Source organism: Lutjanus erythropterus, chromosome 3 (genome assembly GCF_056507025.1).
Source record: "Lutjanus erythropterus isolate fLutEry1 chromosome 3, fLutEry1.hap2, whole genome shotgun sequence".
NCBI lineage: Eukaryota > Metazoa > Chordata > Actinopteri > Lutjaniformes > Lutjanidae > Lutjanus > Lutjanus erythropterus.
The window spans coordinates 44,992,498-45,008,943 of record NC_139319.1 but is presented as its reverse complement, the minus strand read 5'-3'; the positions used below and the strand labels follow the sequence as shown (position 1 = coordinate 45,008,943).

At 40.0% G+C, this 16,446-nt stretch overlaps 4 protein-coding genes and 1 pseudogene across 4 annotated transcripts; 2 read left to right on the top strand and 3 right to left on the bottom strand.

The window, feature by feature from the left end:
• Positions 1-6,101: 6,101 nt before the first annotated feature.
• On the bottom strand, positions 6,102-6,597 carry LOC146330871 (histone H3). Its single transcript, XM_084710382.1, has one exon. It carries the CDS (start codon positions 6,557-6,559, stop codon positions 6,149-6,151), a length of 411 nt encoding a protein of 136 aa, XP_084566508.1. The 5' UTR covers positions 6,560-6,597; the 3' UTR covers positions 6,102-6,148.
• A 319-nt stretch (positions 6,598-6,916) lies between these two features.
• Positions 6,917-7,350, top strand: LOC146330870 (histone H2A-like). The gene has a single exon (XM_084710456.1). The coding sequence runs from the start codon at positions 6,917-6,919 to the stop codon at positions 7,298-7,300; it is 384 nt and encodes a 127-aa protein (XP_084566582.1). The 3' UTR covers positions 7,301-7,350.
• Positions 7,351-10,187: 2,837 nt separating this feature from the next.
• Positions 10,188-10,593, top strand: LOC146330869 (histone H4). The gene has a single exon (XM_084710561.1). It carries the CDS (start codon positions 10,231-10,233, stop codon positions 10,540-10,542), a length of 312 nt encoding a protein of 103 aa, XP_084566687.1. The 5' UTR covers positions 10,188-10,230; the 3' UTR covers positions 10,543-10,593.
• A 789-nt stretch (positions 10,594-11,382) lies between these two features.
• Positions 11,383-14,466, bottom strand: LOC146330868 (histone H2B 3-like). The gene is made up of 2 exons (XM_084710511.1): positions 14,336-14,466; positions 11,383-11,796 (listed from the first exon to the last, which is right to left on the bottom strand). Exon 2 carries the CDS (start codon positions 11,773-11,775, stop codon positions 11,407-11,409), a length of 369 nt encoding a protein of 122 aa, XP_084566637.1. The 5' UTR covers positions 11,776-11,796; positions 14,336-14,466; the 3' UTR covers positions 11,383-11,406.
• Positions 14,317-14,972, bottom strand: LOC146330867 (histone H1 pseudogene; annotated as a pseudogene).
• Between the last annotated feature and the right edge of the window lie 1,474 nt (positions 14,973-16,446).

The following is a 16,446-nucleotide window of genomic DNA, read 5'->3' as shown; positions in this document are numbered from 1 at the left end:
ATGTTGATCAGAGGTGGGTCTGGGGCACTCGTTGATCTTTCCATTTGCTCGATATTTTGTAGAGCACGTTCAATAAAATTATCCAGGCTCGGGTTGGGATCTTTTTGGAGGTCAGCAGAAATGAGAGGTGGTTTGGGTTTAATGCTTTGTTGGGGCTTAGGCTTTGTTTGTTTAGATGAATCAACAGTTTGTTTTTGTTTGGTTTGATTTGTTGTGGAATCAAAGGCTTTTGACCACACTGCTTTCCTCTGATCAGGTGTCAGTGTTTTTGAGACTTGCATGTTTGCCATTATGATAAATATCTCAAATTAGAAGCAATAATAAAAGTATACTAAGGTAATTAAAAAGAGGGCAATATGAATATAAATGATATTTAAATGATATTTCAATATGTCAGATTAAAAGTTAGAATAGAAGTCTGTTTAACTACTTAAAAGGGGCAATGTGAATTGAATGTGGCACAATGAGTGTCCTACAAATATCACTAATGTTAATAAAATGTCATATATATTTATTATTAATATTAATTTAGGCAGAGTTACAGTTGAACATTTCCAGTATAAAAAGTACAGTTGTGCCAGTCTGAGAGGGAGCAGTGACCAGGGGGAACACAAACAAGACAAATGACAAATAAAAAACTTCTGGTGACTTTGTGAGAGTGAAGGTGAATTATTTTTAAACAGGTGATTAGGTGACTTTTTCCTGAAGTGAATATGATAACACCCGAGGGTTAACACACCTTACCACTGGCAAGGCGAGTTAGTGAAAAGATGTGGCCCAGCATTCCTCCTCCCCTGCCAGGGGTGGACTGACCATCTGGGCCGGTATCTAGTGGGGGCAGGTGAACAGGTTTTTTTTTTCCCCACATAATTGGCCGGACCTGTTGTCCAGTTGTTGACTGGCCATTCGGCACAGCCCATTGACACATCCCATTGTTTAACTGTCAGTCAGGGCCTGTCAATCACCCAGTTGCTGGATGGGCTGGGCTGACAGAGTCACAGCGAGTGAGCCAGGTTAGGTGAGGAGACGTCATAGAAAAACAACCACCGAAAAAACGCCCGGTTGACGCTGAAAAGCAACGAATGACAAAAATGAAAGCACTGGAAGCAGAGGCCTCTAAATGCACCAAAACAACTGTGTTATTTGGTCCAGTAGCAGCAGCAGGTGCTGCAGCGCCAGCAGCAGCAGCAGCATCCAATAGCGGAGGACAGACCCCACAGACCAGACCTGATCCTGGCGCTGCCCTCCCGCCTTCAGGCTACTTATCACCAGTCATCAGCAGCAGGAGCAAGAGGACCCGGTGACACAACAGGTGATGGAGAGTGAGCCTGTGGAGGCGGGGGTCAGTAATAAAAACCAACATGACAGATCTGTAACAACAACCAATTGAGTGTATTGCAGTTAGCAGCACTACTAGTGAGGTTAGCTGAGAGAGAGCTACATTTTAAAGGTCAAAAACAAAGACACTGTTTTTGCACGCAGACACATTACACATGTGTGACTTTACATAGGCCTATAAATGTAATGGACAAACATACCTATCGCTGTGCCAGGTCATGTGCAGTTTGGCAGTCACTGAGTTATGCTAACCACATATCTCTTTTGCATACTGATGCTGTGTGTCTCAAATATTTTATTATAGCTATATCATTATTTTATATGTAGATATACACGCACTGGCCACTGCATTAGTTACACCTGTGCCATCTAATGCAATCAAATACAACTGCTATGCCATAATTTCTAATTTTTTACAAAGCTTATACATTTTCAGTTTTTGTTGACATGACTGTGATCATCCTGTGTAATGTGTATTATTGAAGTCATCGTGGATGGTGGTGCTATACAGCAGACAGCCCAGCAGAGCATATACATACAGACAGTATCTTCAAATGCCTTTATGAAGATTTATATTATGTGCGTGATCATATGAGACTCAATTATTTATCAGAGTCCCTGCCTATTTCTCTTCCATCCTCTCTTCTGTCTCACCGGGTTGTTTTGAGCTGTTAAGTTCCTTTGTCAGCTTCCCTTTTGGGCAAATGAGCCTTTCTGAGTTGGTGAGTATAAAAACCTATTGCACAATAGGGGTCATTACAGCACCAAAAGCAGAGCATATATATGCAGATATTGTATTTGCTCTACTGGATTGCAATTTTTTTCCAACTTGTCAATAAGTTTGTATAGGTCTCTGAAGATGTCTTTGAATTTTTGTTCATAAAATCCGGCCTTTCTGTCACTTTTTGTCCTTGCGTTCAAAAATCAGTGCTTGATTCAGTCAGTCAATAATGTTGTGGGCTGGTCTGGGCCAAAAATGCCAGGGCTGATTTTTTGCCCCAGTCCACGCCTGTCCTCTGCTGCCGCTCCCCTGCAGGTAAACGCCTGCGTATCAGCGCAGATACAGAGCTGGTAGCTCGAACAGCACGCGACTGGATCAGTGACAGTTCATCTCTCCTGCATCAAAGGTCTTGCGGGGTTTCAGGTGGACGTTCGCTTTTGCTGCGATGTCTGCTGTACTCGCTATACTTGCTGTCTGCTGTCTGCAAACCTTTGCAAACGTCTCTCTTTTTACTCCTTTTCCACGACCAGACATCCTGATATTTCAGACCGTAGATAGTCAGTGTTCCAAAAAGGACACTGACAGCGTTTGTTCTTTATTTTGTCGCTGTCCGAGGTTCTGAACCTGAGCTGCTGCTGAGCTCTGTGGAGTCTCCACCAGATGGCAGCACTGCACTGACCCTGTGACTTTCTGGAGAAAAAAAAGAAATATGACAAACTGCCTTATTTTATTTTTTTTTAAACATAAATCTTTATTGAGTTTTAACAACTAAATACATAAACATAAAAACATTCAAGACGCAAACAAATTGCTGAAGGACATGAGAGCGTACAAGAATATAAAATGCTTACTAGTACAAAAAATAAAGTTATGTTCTTCACTTTAAATGTCCAGTTTGTTCCCAGGAAGACACATTTTTATGTAGAGTTCTCCTCCTCTGGACATCAGCCAGCATGTGTCACTGTGTTTCTGTCAATCAGTCCCATTTAAAATCAGGGCACGTCTTTTTCCAAAGTTTTAATCACACAGTGTATGAGGCTACACAATACACTGCTGTGGACAGAGTCAGCAGCAACATGTATTTAGCAACCTAAAACTTTCTTACTGTCATCGACAGTACGGAGTACAGCTAAATGGCTTGACTACGCCCTTTAAACTGAAGCACCCTCCACAGACAGTTTCTCCGACATGCACGAAAATCTGTACGCAAATGTATCACACAGAGACGCACAAAAACATCTCTTGGACCCATAGCCTAAACTCAACAAGAAGCCGGCCATTTTGAATTTCATGTTCAATTTTGGCGTTTTCCACGTGTCATAATTGAACAGCTCCTCCTACAGAAATGTACGGATTGACTTCAAAACTGGTGTGTACCATCCAGACAAGGGTATGATCAAAAGTGATGAAAAGATTTGGTCAGCGTTGAACGGTGTGGCTGTGGCACTAAGTTTTGATGTCTTGCCATGAAACACAAAATTGCTAACCCTAACCCTAACCTTGCTGTAAATGGTCCAGTCTGTATCAAACTTCACGTGTGCTAAAAGTACTGCTCTAAACACATCTACATGGCAATCAGAAGTCTGAGTCGTAGCACCGCCTAGTGGGAGCAGGAAGTGACATCCAATTACTTAAGGCCATGTCTGGTGACCATGAAAATTGAGAGCCTCTTCACCTGGGACAAATTCAGCCTAATTCAGAGCCTCTTTGTCTGGAATAAATCAGGCAACAAAGCCGCTGCTGGAACCCAGAGTGACACGTGCAAGGGCCCGTTCGATGCTGCTTGCAGCTTTAATTTTTTATTTTTTATTTTTTTTACTTCAATGCACCTTACAGATGTAGTAAGCACAATTTCATTGTCTAGGTGTCTGTACAATGACAATAAAGACTATCTTATTTTATCTTAATATCTTTGATTTGCATTGTCAATTTTTGACTTTCCAGCCTAGAATAATTGAAGAATGTTCAAACAAAGTGTTTGATTCTAACTCTTAATTATCAGCTTAGATTACATCACAAATCAGAAAACAAAATATTGCTAGAAAGAAGAGAGAAAAAAAAAATAATATCACATCACTGAAAAAACATGCAGTAACATGAGTGAAGCCATGTAAAGCCAATTGACATTCATACAGAAATGTCATTGTGGTGCCCACATTAAGAGAAGTAACACAAACAAAAAGAAAACAAAACAAGACAACAGAATTTGGACAAGACAAAATGCAATGAAAAAATTGCTGCCATGTGTCAGACCTCACATCTTCACATTAAAGGAGAAGTGTGTGATTTCCAGTGGCATCTAGCGTTCAAACCTGAGATTGCAACTAAGAGGATTTACCCCGACACCGCCCCTCTCTCACCAAGAGTACGGTGGCCGTCAGCGGACAAAATGGCGAGCGAAAGCTATCTCACAACAATCTACAATTATGTGTGTAGGATGAATTACCTGTCCAGCAGAAAACAGGCAACCTCGGCGTCACTGTGAAGCGATTTCCATCGTGTAAACGCTATGCCAATGTTGATTCGTGTTTTTGCCGTTTCCTGTCATGCTTGCGTTTACTTTCTTTGCGTCTCTGCTTCTTGGATGACGGGGATTCACTGTCCGGTGCTTTTTGTTCTGGTACAGTGTATGTATGATCCTCCATTTGTCAAAACTGTGCCAGTCAAGGTTCACAACGCTAAATGGTCTGCCAGCAATCACCCGCGTCTATCCTCCCCGTCTACTTCCGTGTTTACGCTGTGGCGTCTACGTAAGGTCGCCATGGGCTTCCCAAGACTCACTGTTAGTGCAGTTTGTCCGCTCTGCGCTGCCGTAGACGGCGCAGGATGATGATCTCCGTAAGTCGACCTGACAGTATGTAACTATAAATGGCTATTTCTAAAGTAACGGGAACATATAGATTACGAGTTTACGTTCATTGATAATAATAACATATTTATATATAATATATCTCATTTATGTACATAAATTTCTGTAATTATTACACACTGGTCCTTTAATCAGTTCATATGTTCAGTTTTTCAGCCTTGTGGCTGTGGTGCTTCCTGTAAAATTCTGGAATAAATCATTAAATTGTAAACAAGACAGTAAGAAACTGGACTTAATACCTTTGTCCACTGCTCTTCATCCAATGACATTTTTAAGGACAAAGAAGATTCTGAAAATATCAGAACATTATTTCAACATAAATGTTTTGTTTTACAGCAGAAACAACAGTAACATAAGTGTGGGTGACCTATCAATGTTTGATTTTATGAATTAGCCACCTTAACAGTTTCAGTTTCAGTGTTCTGGTTATGGCAGTGTGAAGGATATTAATTCTATTTAAAAATATTTAAATCCTAATGACTACCATCATTTATTGAACATATAATTAATGTGATTGTTAATTTAACTTGAAGCACTTTAGTGACTGACAAAGTAAATAACAGCATTTTCCACCGTTTTATAGAATAATCCACATATGAAAAATGTCCCTGTGAGCGCCACCAGCTGGATTATCCAGTCAGTACAGAGTGCAAAGGAGGCAAAAAAAAGACCATTTATCAAAAAGAATGGAAATTGTTTCTTATAATGATGGTCAGAAGATAAGCTGATAAATATTGACTCTTCTAAATCAGTGACAAACATCTTTCGAATTAAACGTACCATTTTAAATGTTATGATTTTCTTAAAATTATCGGAGTTACATAACATTAGAGAAGAGCGTCTTCAGAGAAAGTAGGATAGACGGGTGAGGTTTTTAAGAAACAAATGCATAAAAAAGCATTGGTTTTTCAGACAGCACGTGATACACTTAAAATAAATTTCTGTCATGATTGAATTTAGATTAAAATGAAATCTTTTAATAACAAAACTCAATGACCGATTTATCACTCAATTTGTTTATATTCCTTTTCATGTCAAGCAAATACAAAAAAAAAGAAACAGAAGTTACTCGTTTTTGTTGAATGTGCAAGAGACACAAGAATTACAATAAAAAAACAACATAAAATCACTAAATCGCAGAGCAGCAGAGGAAGAGTGTCTTCAGAAAGTGAGGTGGCTCTTAAAAGAGCCGTTGTGTTTGTGGAGCAGCAGCAGATAGTTTAAGCTCTCTCTCCGCGGATGCGACGGGCCAGCTGGATGTCTTTGGGCATGATGGTGACTCTCTTGGCGTGGATGGCGCACAGGTTGGTGTCCTCAAAGAGTCCGACCAGGTAAGCCTCGCTGGCCTCCTGCAGAGCCATGACAGCGGAGCTCTGGAAGCGCAGGTCGGTCTTGAAATCCTGAGCGATCTCTCTGACCAGGCGCTGGAAGGGCAGCTTGCGGATGAGCAGCTCGGTGGATTTCTGGTAACGACGGATCTCTCTCAGAGCCACGGTACCGGGCCTGTAACGGTGAGGCTTCTTGACGCCGCCGGTGGCCGGGGCGCTCTTACGGGCAGCCTTGGTGGCCAGCTGCTTCCTGGGAGCTTTGCCTCCGGTGGATTTACGAGCAGTCTGCTTGGTTCTTGCCATCCTTTCTTCTCTCTCTCAACAAGACTAAAGTAGAGAGGAGAGACACGCTGCTCTTAAACTGTCTGACCGGCTGTGATCAGTGACGCTGCGCCAGACCTCCGCCTCCTGATTGGTGAGAGGCTCCTCTTGGAGCTCAGCACCGAGAGGAGGGGCGACCCACCGCCCGAATCTCTGCTGCTGATTGGGGAGAAACCTGATCCGATCGAGTCCAGAGCGGCTGACCCCTGCTGGAGCCTCTTCTCTGGTTGGTCTAACGAAACTCCGACCGTCCAGCGCGCGCTCCGCAGAGATATAATGGAGGACTGTTTCGGTCTGGACTATAGTTTCTTTGAATTGTATCTCTAGAAGCATCATAACATGTCTGGACGTGGAAAGACCGGTGGTAAAGCCAGAGCTAAGGCAAAGACCCGCTCCTCTCGTGCTGGGCTCCAGTTCCCAGTCGGTCGTGTTCACAGGCTGCTGAGGAAGGGCAACTATGCGGAGCGTGTTGGTGCCGGCGCCCCCGTCTATCTGGCGGCTGTGCTGGAGTACCTGACCGCTGAGATCCTGGAGTTGGCTGGAAACGCTGCCCGCGACAACAAGAAGACCCGTATCATCCCCCGTCACCTGCAGCTGGCTGTCCGCAACGACGAGGAGCTCAACAAACTCCTGGGTGGAGTCACCATCGCTCAGGGCGGCGTGCTGCCCAACATCCAGGCTGTTCTGCTGCCCAAGAAGACCGAGAAGCCCGCCAAGAAGTAAAGCTGCTGGATCCTCAACCAGACCCCAAAAAGGCTCTTTTAAGAGCCACATACTCATCATAAAGTGCTGGTTCTTCTTTGACAACCGAAAAGGGGAGAATATCTGTTACCTGTGTTTGGATCACGCGCTCAGAAGAGTCAATTAGAAATATGACTTTACTCTTGTTAGAATCTGTGCTGTTGTATTCACATTTGAAGCTCTACATATAACAGACAATTATCGTTATTATCAATGAGCTCATACAGTTTTGTAGTTTTCATGCAGTCAGCAGCAGCTGACTTTTGTTACAGCTTTAAATCTCGTCCATCACATTGATCACGTTTATGTTCAACCTAGAGCTGCTGTCCTGTGTATCTTTATCCGATAATGTATTTAAAGGCATGTTGTATTACTGTTTGTAGTCTTTCAAATGCAAAACAATTTATTTTCACGAATTCATTTTTACAATCACTACTGAAAACCAAATTATCCAGTAATCATCCAAACATACAGTTAATGTATATAAGCAGGTAAAATAAATTGGTAATATCCATGAGTTATTATCTTGAAATGAGTATTTTTAAGTACATGTAAAATATTTCCTGTCCCACATTTTCATTCTTCAGTGTGACTAAACTATTTAAAAATACTGACACAAAAGTTCAGACTCTTCTTTACATGTGGTCGCCAAAAATTGAACAAGTGGCTAACCAGTGAATTCCAGTGGGACAGTGTCATTTTACCAAATAACAAATTAAACCTCACAACAGTCAGTTTGTAGCCTGAACTTGTGTTTTCCTGCACAAAAAATGTACAAAATAACAAATCTGATGAATACACTAAAAAAATCAAATGCAGAAACACTGACAGGTGGGTGTTTCCTATTTTAAATCTGTTTATCTTCTGTCTTTTCAGTAAATTTGATGCCAAATGTAATTATTATATTCATTTGTCATATCATAAATATTTTCTTTGATATGTTTAAACAAAAGTTCAAATTGGATATTTACATGTGGCTTTATTTTAGGCTCTATGTATTTTCATGGCGATATTTTTCTTTCTTTCTTTGTATTTTCTATCAATAAGTTTTACTTCTAAATACTTAGTTGTCTAATATTTAGACAGTTGAACACTCTCTATTTGAACCATTTATAACTGCTGTGTTTGTTAAATGTTCTGATGACAGGTGCACTTCCAAAAATGTTTTGCTGCTGGGCTGAAGCTCTGCTTTGACAAATGAATGAATGAGTTTCTTTAATTAGCAACTTCAGCAGAAAATCCTGTAGGTCAGCACATCTGTCAGTATTTATTTTAAATGTACTATAGTGTGTCATGGTAAATCACATTCTACTTTGTATTGTGAGCATGAAAAGTGCTTAAAAACATATTTTCATCAAACAGGCCTACATCTAAAAGTCATTAATCAGTAAACTAAAAATTTATATTTTATATTTTTTAACTACTATGTCTGCTTTTACCATTAATAATCTGTAACATGCTCATTACAGGTAAATTGTAGATTATCAGTATAAATGCACAACCACAGTCAGTATCAATTCATCCGTACAGTATTTGGATTTTTATTGTAAAATGTAATAGAGTAGAAATAAAGTAAAATTAAGAGGAACACTTTTCACTTTCAGCTGTTAAAAATGCAGGAATGACCACTGAGGTACCGCCCAGTGAAACTTTATATATTTTATTTCTCTATCCTGTGTAGAAACACTTCCTGATTGTGTCTGAGCTGAAATTATATGAATAATAAACACTTTTTGCCATTTTGTTGTCACATTCTGAGGAAATTGTCATTTCCATCACACCACCTTGATTGTGTTTTTTGTAGTGTGTATGAACATACTTTGTGTTTTGAAACTATGTAATGAATTGACCAATGTGTATAAATAATTTGTTATCAGGGTTTAAGGGATAGTGACTTTACATTGTTAAGATGAAAATAAAAGATTTTAACTGTTTATCCTAATCCATTATTATTATTACTTTAGTGAATTAATTGTAATAATAATAATAGCGTCTTGTCCAGGGTGAACCCCGCCTCTCGCCCAATGTCAGTTGGGATAGGCTCCAGCATCCCGCGACCCTTACGGTTACAGAAAATGAATGAATGCATGAATGAATAATAGCTGCACGATTTTAAAAATAACAAAAAATAGAGCTATTGTGTCATTTTAAACGTCTACCTGCACTCTGTATTTGATAACTTACCGGTAATTCAATAAAGATTTATATGTGTGTGTGTGTGTGTGTGTGTGTGTGTGTGTATATAAAAAGACAATCAAGCCAGTAGCTGTTTATCAGTCATTTTGTCATATTTCTTTTTGTCCTCCAGAAAGTCACACAGAGACAGGGTCAGTGCAGTGCTGCCATCTGGTGGAGACTCATTGAAATCACTCTGATTTCATTTTAACCCCCCTGTTATGAGCAGGTGGATGGATAAATATGACTGATCAGTTTATTAATTTGTCCTTCAGTGTGTTTATATTTTTAAGTTGTTCTAGTAAGCTAGAAGTGTCAGTCAGGATGTCGGTTGTTGCTCCACAGAGCTCAGCAGCAGCTCAGGTTCAGCACCTGGACAGAGACAGCAGCTATCTGCTCTGATGCTGTCAGTTCAGAACCTCGGACAGCGACCAAATAAAGAAAAAAAAAACACACTGTCAATGTTTTTCTCAACAAGACAACGAGAAACAACAACAACAACAACAACAACAGTCAGAAAGCAACATTACTGAGTGATCTACACAGTCACACCGTGACTGTTGAAACTGGACTTTAGTCCAGCAGGTGGCGCTGCCAAAGAGTTAATCATCAACCGACATGAAGGACAAAGAAGAACAGACCAGCCTCTATTTTCTATCACGTCCTCAATGAAGATTTAAATGAACGGTGTTACGTCGTGTTTGGTACATTGACTGTCTACTGTCTGAATTATCAGGATGTCTGGCAGAGGAAAAGGAGGTAAAGGACTGGGGAAAGGAGGCGCTAAGCGTCACCGTAAAGTTCTCCGTGATAACATCCAGGGAATCACCAAGCCCGCTATCCGCCGTCTGGCTCGTCGTGGTGGAGTGAAGCGCATCTCCGGTCTGATCTACGAGGAGACTCGCGGTGTGTTGAAGGTTTTCCTGGAGAACGTCATCCGTGATGCCGTCACCTACACCGAGCACGCCAAGAGAAAGACGGTGACCGCCATGGATGTGGTGTATGCTCTGAAGAGACAGGGACGCACTCTGTACGGCTTCGGAGGTTAAAGTCCTGGGTTCACCCTTTACTAAAAACACAAAGGTCCTTTTAAGGGCCACATACTCTCTCTGAAGAGCTGGATTTCCACCATATTATATGTATTGTAACTAAAACTGCTTCAGGACCCTTCTGTTAAACAATAGAAAACTTGTGATACACCAACCTCCAAATTATTATTATACACGTTCAGTTATGTCAATGTCTGTAAAAGCGGATAATTGTAAATAAGGTAGAATTGATGAAGTGGATTATTTCAATGTTGTGGCTTTGCATTTGCAAGAAAATAAACACTGTAAAAAATGACTGTTACAATTTCTAATTGTAAGTATCTATGAACTGGAATCAAAGTAAATCCTACATGCCATGTAATAAGTCAACTGTGTGGGAAGTTTTATGTATTTTCACTTAATATTCAAATATTCATAGTCATTGAAATGGACTTAGAACCAGGTAGGTTTTAATTGTGCTGCATGTTTTGAACTCGCGCATACAGGACGCTTCGTTGTCCGCCAAAACACATGATAAAAAAAAAATATTTGCCATTATCGCACATCACGTATCACCGTAGCGTAATTTTACTACGGTCACTAAACGCAGCATCCCTGTGGACTTGGGTCGACTTACGTCGGACCTTGGTAAGTGCACAGGCTATGAGCACCGCCATCGTTTTGTTTTCATTATTATGCTGATAAAGCATGCAACATTGTTGAGTTTCAAATAAACACTGAAGTGAAGTTGCACACCCAAAATCAAATACATGATTAAAAACAAATACATAATGAAATGTGAAAGAAGCAGGATCACAGCTCTTGGTAGAAATGGTGGATGGTCCTGAAAAGGACCTTTGTGTTGTTGAATTGAGTGAAGCAGCTTTACTTGGAGCTGGTGTACTTGGTCACAGCCTTTGTTCCCTCAGACACGGCGTGCTTGGCCAGCTCACCGGGCAGCAGCAGGCGCACGGCGGTCTGGATCTCCCTGGAGGTGATGGTGGAGCGCTTGTTGTAGTGAGCCAGACGGGAGGCCTCACCGGCGATGCGCTCAAAGATGTCGCTCACAAACGAGTTCATGATGCCCATGGCCTTGGAGGAGATGCCGGTGTCGGGGTGGACCTGCTTCAGAACCTTGTACACGTAGATGGCGTAGCTTTCCTTCCTGGTCCTCTTCCTCTTCTTGCCGCTCTTGGTGGCTTTAGAGACGGCTTTCTTTGAGCCCTTCTTCGGTGCTTTCGCTGGTTCAGGCATGGTCGCTTCGGATGTGATCTCCTAAAACGAATAAAGTAGTAGTGGTCAGGACGCTCTATATGTACGTGTAGGAGGCAAAGTCTGGTGTGTTGTTGCTCACACAGGATTGGCTGAGTTGTGCTCGAGACTGCGCATGTGCCAGAATAGAGAGCCCCTCTAAACCCCCTCCAAAAAAGTAATGAAGCATCAATAATCACTGATACATGCGTTCGTATGTAATAGGGGAGACTGGGGTTGATAGGAACACTTTTTATTTGAGCATCAGTAAGTCAGTGGTTGTTCATGCTAGATCTCTCAGGCTTTGATGCACAATACTCAGATGTGTCTTTTACATATAAAACTGTGTATGTACTGAACACTGCACATGTGCCATAACAAAGACCCTCTTGCTTTGTTGTTCCAAAGATGTTTCAATTAAGTACAATACAGTGCAAACCACCAACACAAGACCACATTTTGAAACTACTACACCTTTTTCTTGTTTTAAATATTACACAATTGGTAAATAAACGTAAAGAAAACAAAACAAAAAAACTTAATTAGGAATTAATAAAAACAATTATTTGGAAATGTCAGTAACATCTTGGCATTTGGCTCCTAAACGACTAGTTGTGTGAAACACCTCTGGTGTGTTAGACATTTATATACAAATGTGAAGGTAATACAAGTCTTAATGGTGAGCAATATTCATATTTTTGTATTATTTAATAAATGTGATAAATACTGACTCGGCTAAATAATTATTTTGTATCTCAAAATAATTATTTAGTGATTCAAAACTATAAATCTTTAAAATAATGAATTAGTATTTCTAAATGATTATGTTTTCAAAAATAATGATTTTGTGTCTTCAAATAGTGATTTAGTATCTCAAAATAATTCAGAATAATTATACATTTTTTTGGGGGAAAAAAATAATTTAGTGTCCGAAAATGATTTTGTATCTCAAACTAATAATTGATTGTTTCAACATAATTAATGTTTTAAGACAATGACTTTGTATTTCTTAACAATTATTTTGTTCTTAAAATAGTAATTAGTGTCTCATAATAAGTATTTGGTCTGTCAGAATAATTATTTAGTCTTCCAAAATAATAATAAAAAAAAAGTCTCAAAAATTGTTGAATTTGACTCCAGGCAGATTTTATTCTGTAAACCCAAAGTTCGGAGACTCTCAGGATTCTACTCTGGTGTCCATTAAGGTGCTTGAACTTACGGTCAAAACGGTCATGTACAGAGACATGGTCAGGTGGAATCCATTGCCATTGAATATTGTTCAAGAGGACACTAAAGTTCATTTTAAAATTTTGTTAAAACAATATTTACAGTTATTTAAGGAAACATAGATGAGGGAAATGGTGTAAGAAATAAAATGTAAACCCATGGTGAAAGCAGAGAATGTGAAATGTCTTTGTACCCCAGTTCTTGGATTTCAATGTGTTGAGGCACAGGAGGGATAAATATTATTTAAGGTAATTCTGATTATATGTTTATTATGAAGAATTATGAATGTATGTGCATATGAAAGGATCAAGTTTCTATGATTTCTGGATCAATAATGATGGATTTATAATTCTGTTTATGATTTAATGTATGTTGTACTAAATGACAATTTGTTTCTCTAAATTTAAGAGATGAACTTTTATGTTTGTTGTGTTTATGTGGTTGTGGTGTCTATAAGTGTCAATGTGTGTATGTGTGTAGACCCCAGGAAGAATAGGCTATGCTTATGCTAGTGCTAATGGGGATCCTAATAAAGACAAAGACAACTTGATGAAATAAAACACGCAAGAAATTATATCACATTTAAATCGTTGTATTATTTTTATTTAAAAAAAACTGCAGTGACTTTACTGCAGGTTGTAATTTATTATGGACACAATCACAAATAGAAAACATGCGTGACTCTCGAATTTTCAAAACATCCACAAAAGTCATTTAAACTAATACTCATCATGTGTTTTTGCTGATGATATCGGAAACTACGGTCTTTAACTGTCAGTGCGTCATGACGGAGAGCGATCCGTGTTTACATGAGATGAAAGTACAGCAGATAATGCAGTCATTATTGATTACATGTTGAATAAAACGCCACAAAATAAATCATAATAAGTCCGAGCTTGTAAAGCCTTATTATTGTTAACATTGTTATTCTTTTCAGTCTTGTCAGCAGTAGCTGTACTTTTTTCAGTTTGAATTCCCTCCATCATGTTGTTTACTCTTCTGTAAACCTTCAGTAAATAAATGACTAAATGATGTCCTGCAGGTGTTGACTGTAAACATAAATGTCAGCTGAGGTCTTGTATAAATTATTATGTGACCTTCCATCTTTTTTATTGTTTATTCATTCATAGGCGCGCGCACCGAAACTGGCGCGCAGTTGTACCCAGGGCAACCCCCACCTCATGTAAACACGTTCCCGCGCGCAGAACAGGCGCAAATATCGTAATATTTGACGTGAATTGCAACAATAAAAACAGGAAGATGCTCTTTATTGATGATGGGTGGCTCTTAAAAGAGCCTTTTGTGTGAAAGTTTCTTTAAAATCATAGCAGCTCACTTCTTCTTGGGTGCTGCCTTCTTAACTTTGGGCTTGGCGGCCTTCTTCGCGGGGGCTTTCTTGGCTGCAGGGGCCTTCTTTGCCACTTTCTTGGGGCTCTTCGTGGCCTTCTTGGGGCTCTTGGCTGCTTTCTTGGCCGCTGCGGGTTTCTTGGGCTTCTTCGGAGACTTCTTAGCGGCTGCTGGCTTCTTTGCGGTCTTGGGCTTTTTAGCCGCTGCGGGTTTCTTGGCTGCGGCCTTCTTGACTTTAGCAGCGGGTTTCTTGGCTGCAGGCTTCTTGACTTTTTTAGGCTCAGCCGCCTTCTTGCTCATCTTGAAAGAGCCGGAGGCCCCGGTCCCCTTGGTCTGGACCAGAGTTCCCTTAGCTACCAGCTTCTTGATGGCGGTCTTGACGCGGACCTTGTTCTTGTCCACATCGTAGCCTCCGGCGGCCAGAGTCTTCTTGAGGGCGGCCGCGGACACGCCGCTCCGCTCCTTGGATGCGGCCACAGCTTTGATGATGAGTTCACTGACGCTGGGACCAGTCCTCTTCGGTTTGGGAGTCTTCTTCTTGGCTGCTTTCGCCGGAGCGGCAGCGGCTGGAGCTGGAGCTACTTCTGCCATTTTCTCTGAGTATTCTGATCCTAATCACGACAATACGAGAGTCTGACTGGACTTAATGAAGAGTCCAGAGCTGGAGGCTGCACTTAAACACACCATGAGAACCGTGGAGACTCAGCCCAGCCCGTGGCTCCTCTGTGCGGTGTGAATGTCGTGTCACTTGTGTTTTCTCTTCATCCATAAAAGAGTCCAGACTAAATGTGGGACAAGTTCTGAAGGCTGACAGTGAAGGAGTCGATAGTGGACTTGTGTCTCTTCATATTGACGTCATGCAGAGCTCTGATGCTCTCTGCTTTTTCTTTGAGGAGCCTCTAAAACTCACACATTCACCGCCGCGTCCAGCGCTGCTCAGACACTTTTCTCACTCATTTCTCTCCTAAAATGTTTGAAAATGCATCCGAGCTCCATCAAAAGCCGTTTTCAGCTGCTCCACGTGTTTGTTCACAGACTCCAAGTAAAAACAAGCATCTGTTGATGATCACTGTGTTAGAAAGTCAAGTTATTCTGGTAGCAGCAAACACACAGATGATGGCTGAGGCTGCTGGTGGCAGACTTGTATCAGAGCTGCTCACTGTGGCTGTTTTCTTCTGCTGAGGACGACTTTTCATTTCAACCAACTGTCAATAGTTCTGCTATTAATTAATCAATGTGTTTTAAATGTAATACCTTCACTGATTCATGCTGATTTTTTTTTAAAGAAAGAATTATGTCACACCAAACTGTTTTCTACTGATACTGAAAGTGAAGATAACTCAGCAGATCATTGTTCACACAATATCATTTAGATTAAATTCATATTAATCATTAATTATTACGTTTTTTAAAGTGTTTTTTTCTTTTATTAGTGATTTACAAAAACCAAGAAATGTTTTTTAACAAAAAACAAGAATGTAAAATATTTGTCTTTGAAATAAAGATTAAATACAATATTTGAAGGACTACATGATGCTATTCTACCAGGTTATTTCTTATTCACAATTTTAATCCTATTTCATGTTATTGTTTGATTTTATTTTCATACTTTTGTATTTTACACTGTATTTTTCTGTTTGTTTTTGTGTTTTCATTTTTTTCACAGTTCCAATGTGGATTTTGAATAAAGATGATTCAAATTATATTATTGTACTTCTTCACCTTTAATATTCGTCACAAAGTGTCTCTGATCTGTTGACTTTCTTCATCAGCAGGATGTTATTGCATCGCTCTGCTGCCTACTGGCTGACTTTGAATTTGTATTGAGTATTCCATACTTTGTATTAAATTTTCATACTGAATAAATATTTTTTTTACACCAAGCTGTAGTATTTAATTAAATCTGAAGCTTGCGTGGAAATATTACTGCAGGATAAACAACATGATCAATATTATGGAGAAGATTTAAATCTGCAACAAACTCAGCTGCTGCTGACTGCATCAAAACCGACAAAAAGAAGCATAGAGGTTCAACACGTGTGAGCTCATTAATAATAAAAATAACAATTATAAACTTTATTTAAACAGCGCCTTTCAAAA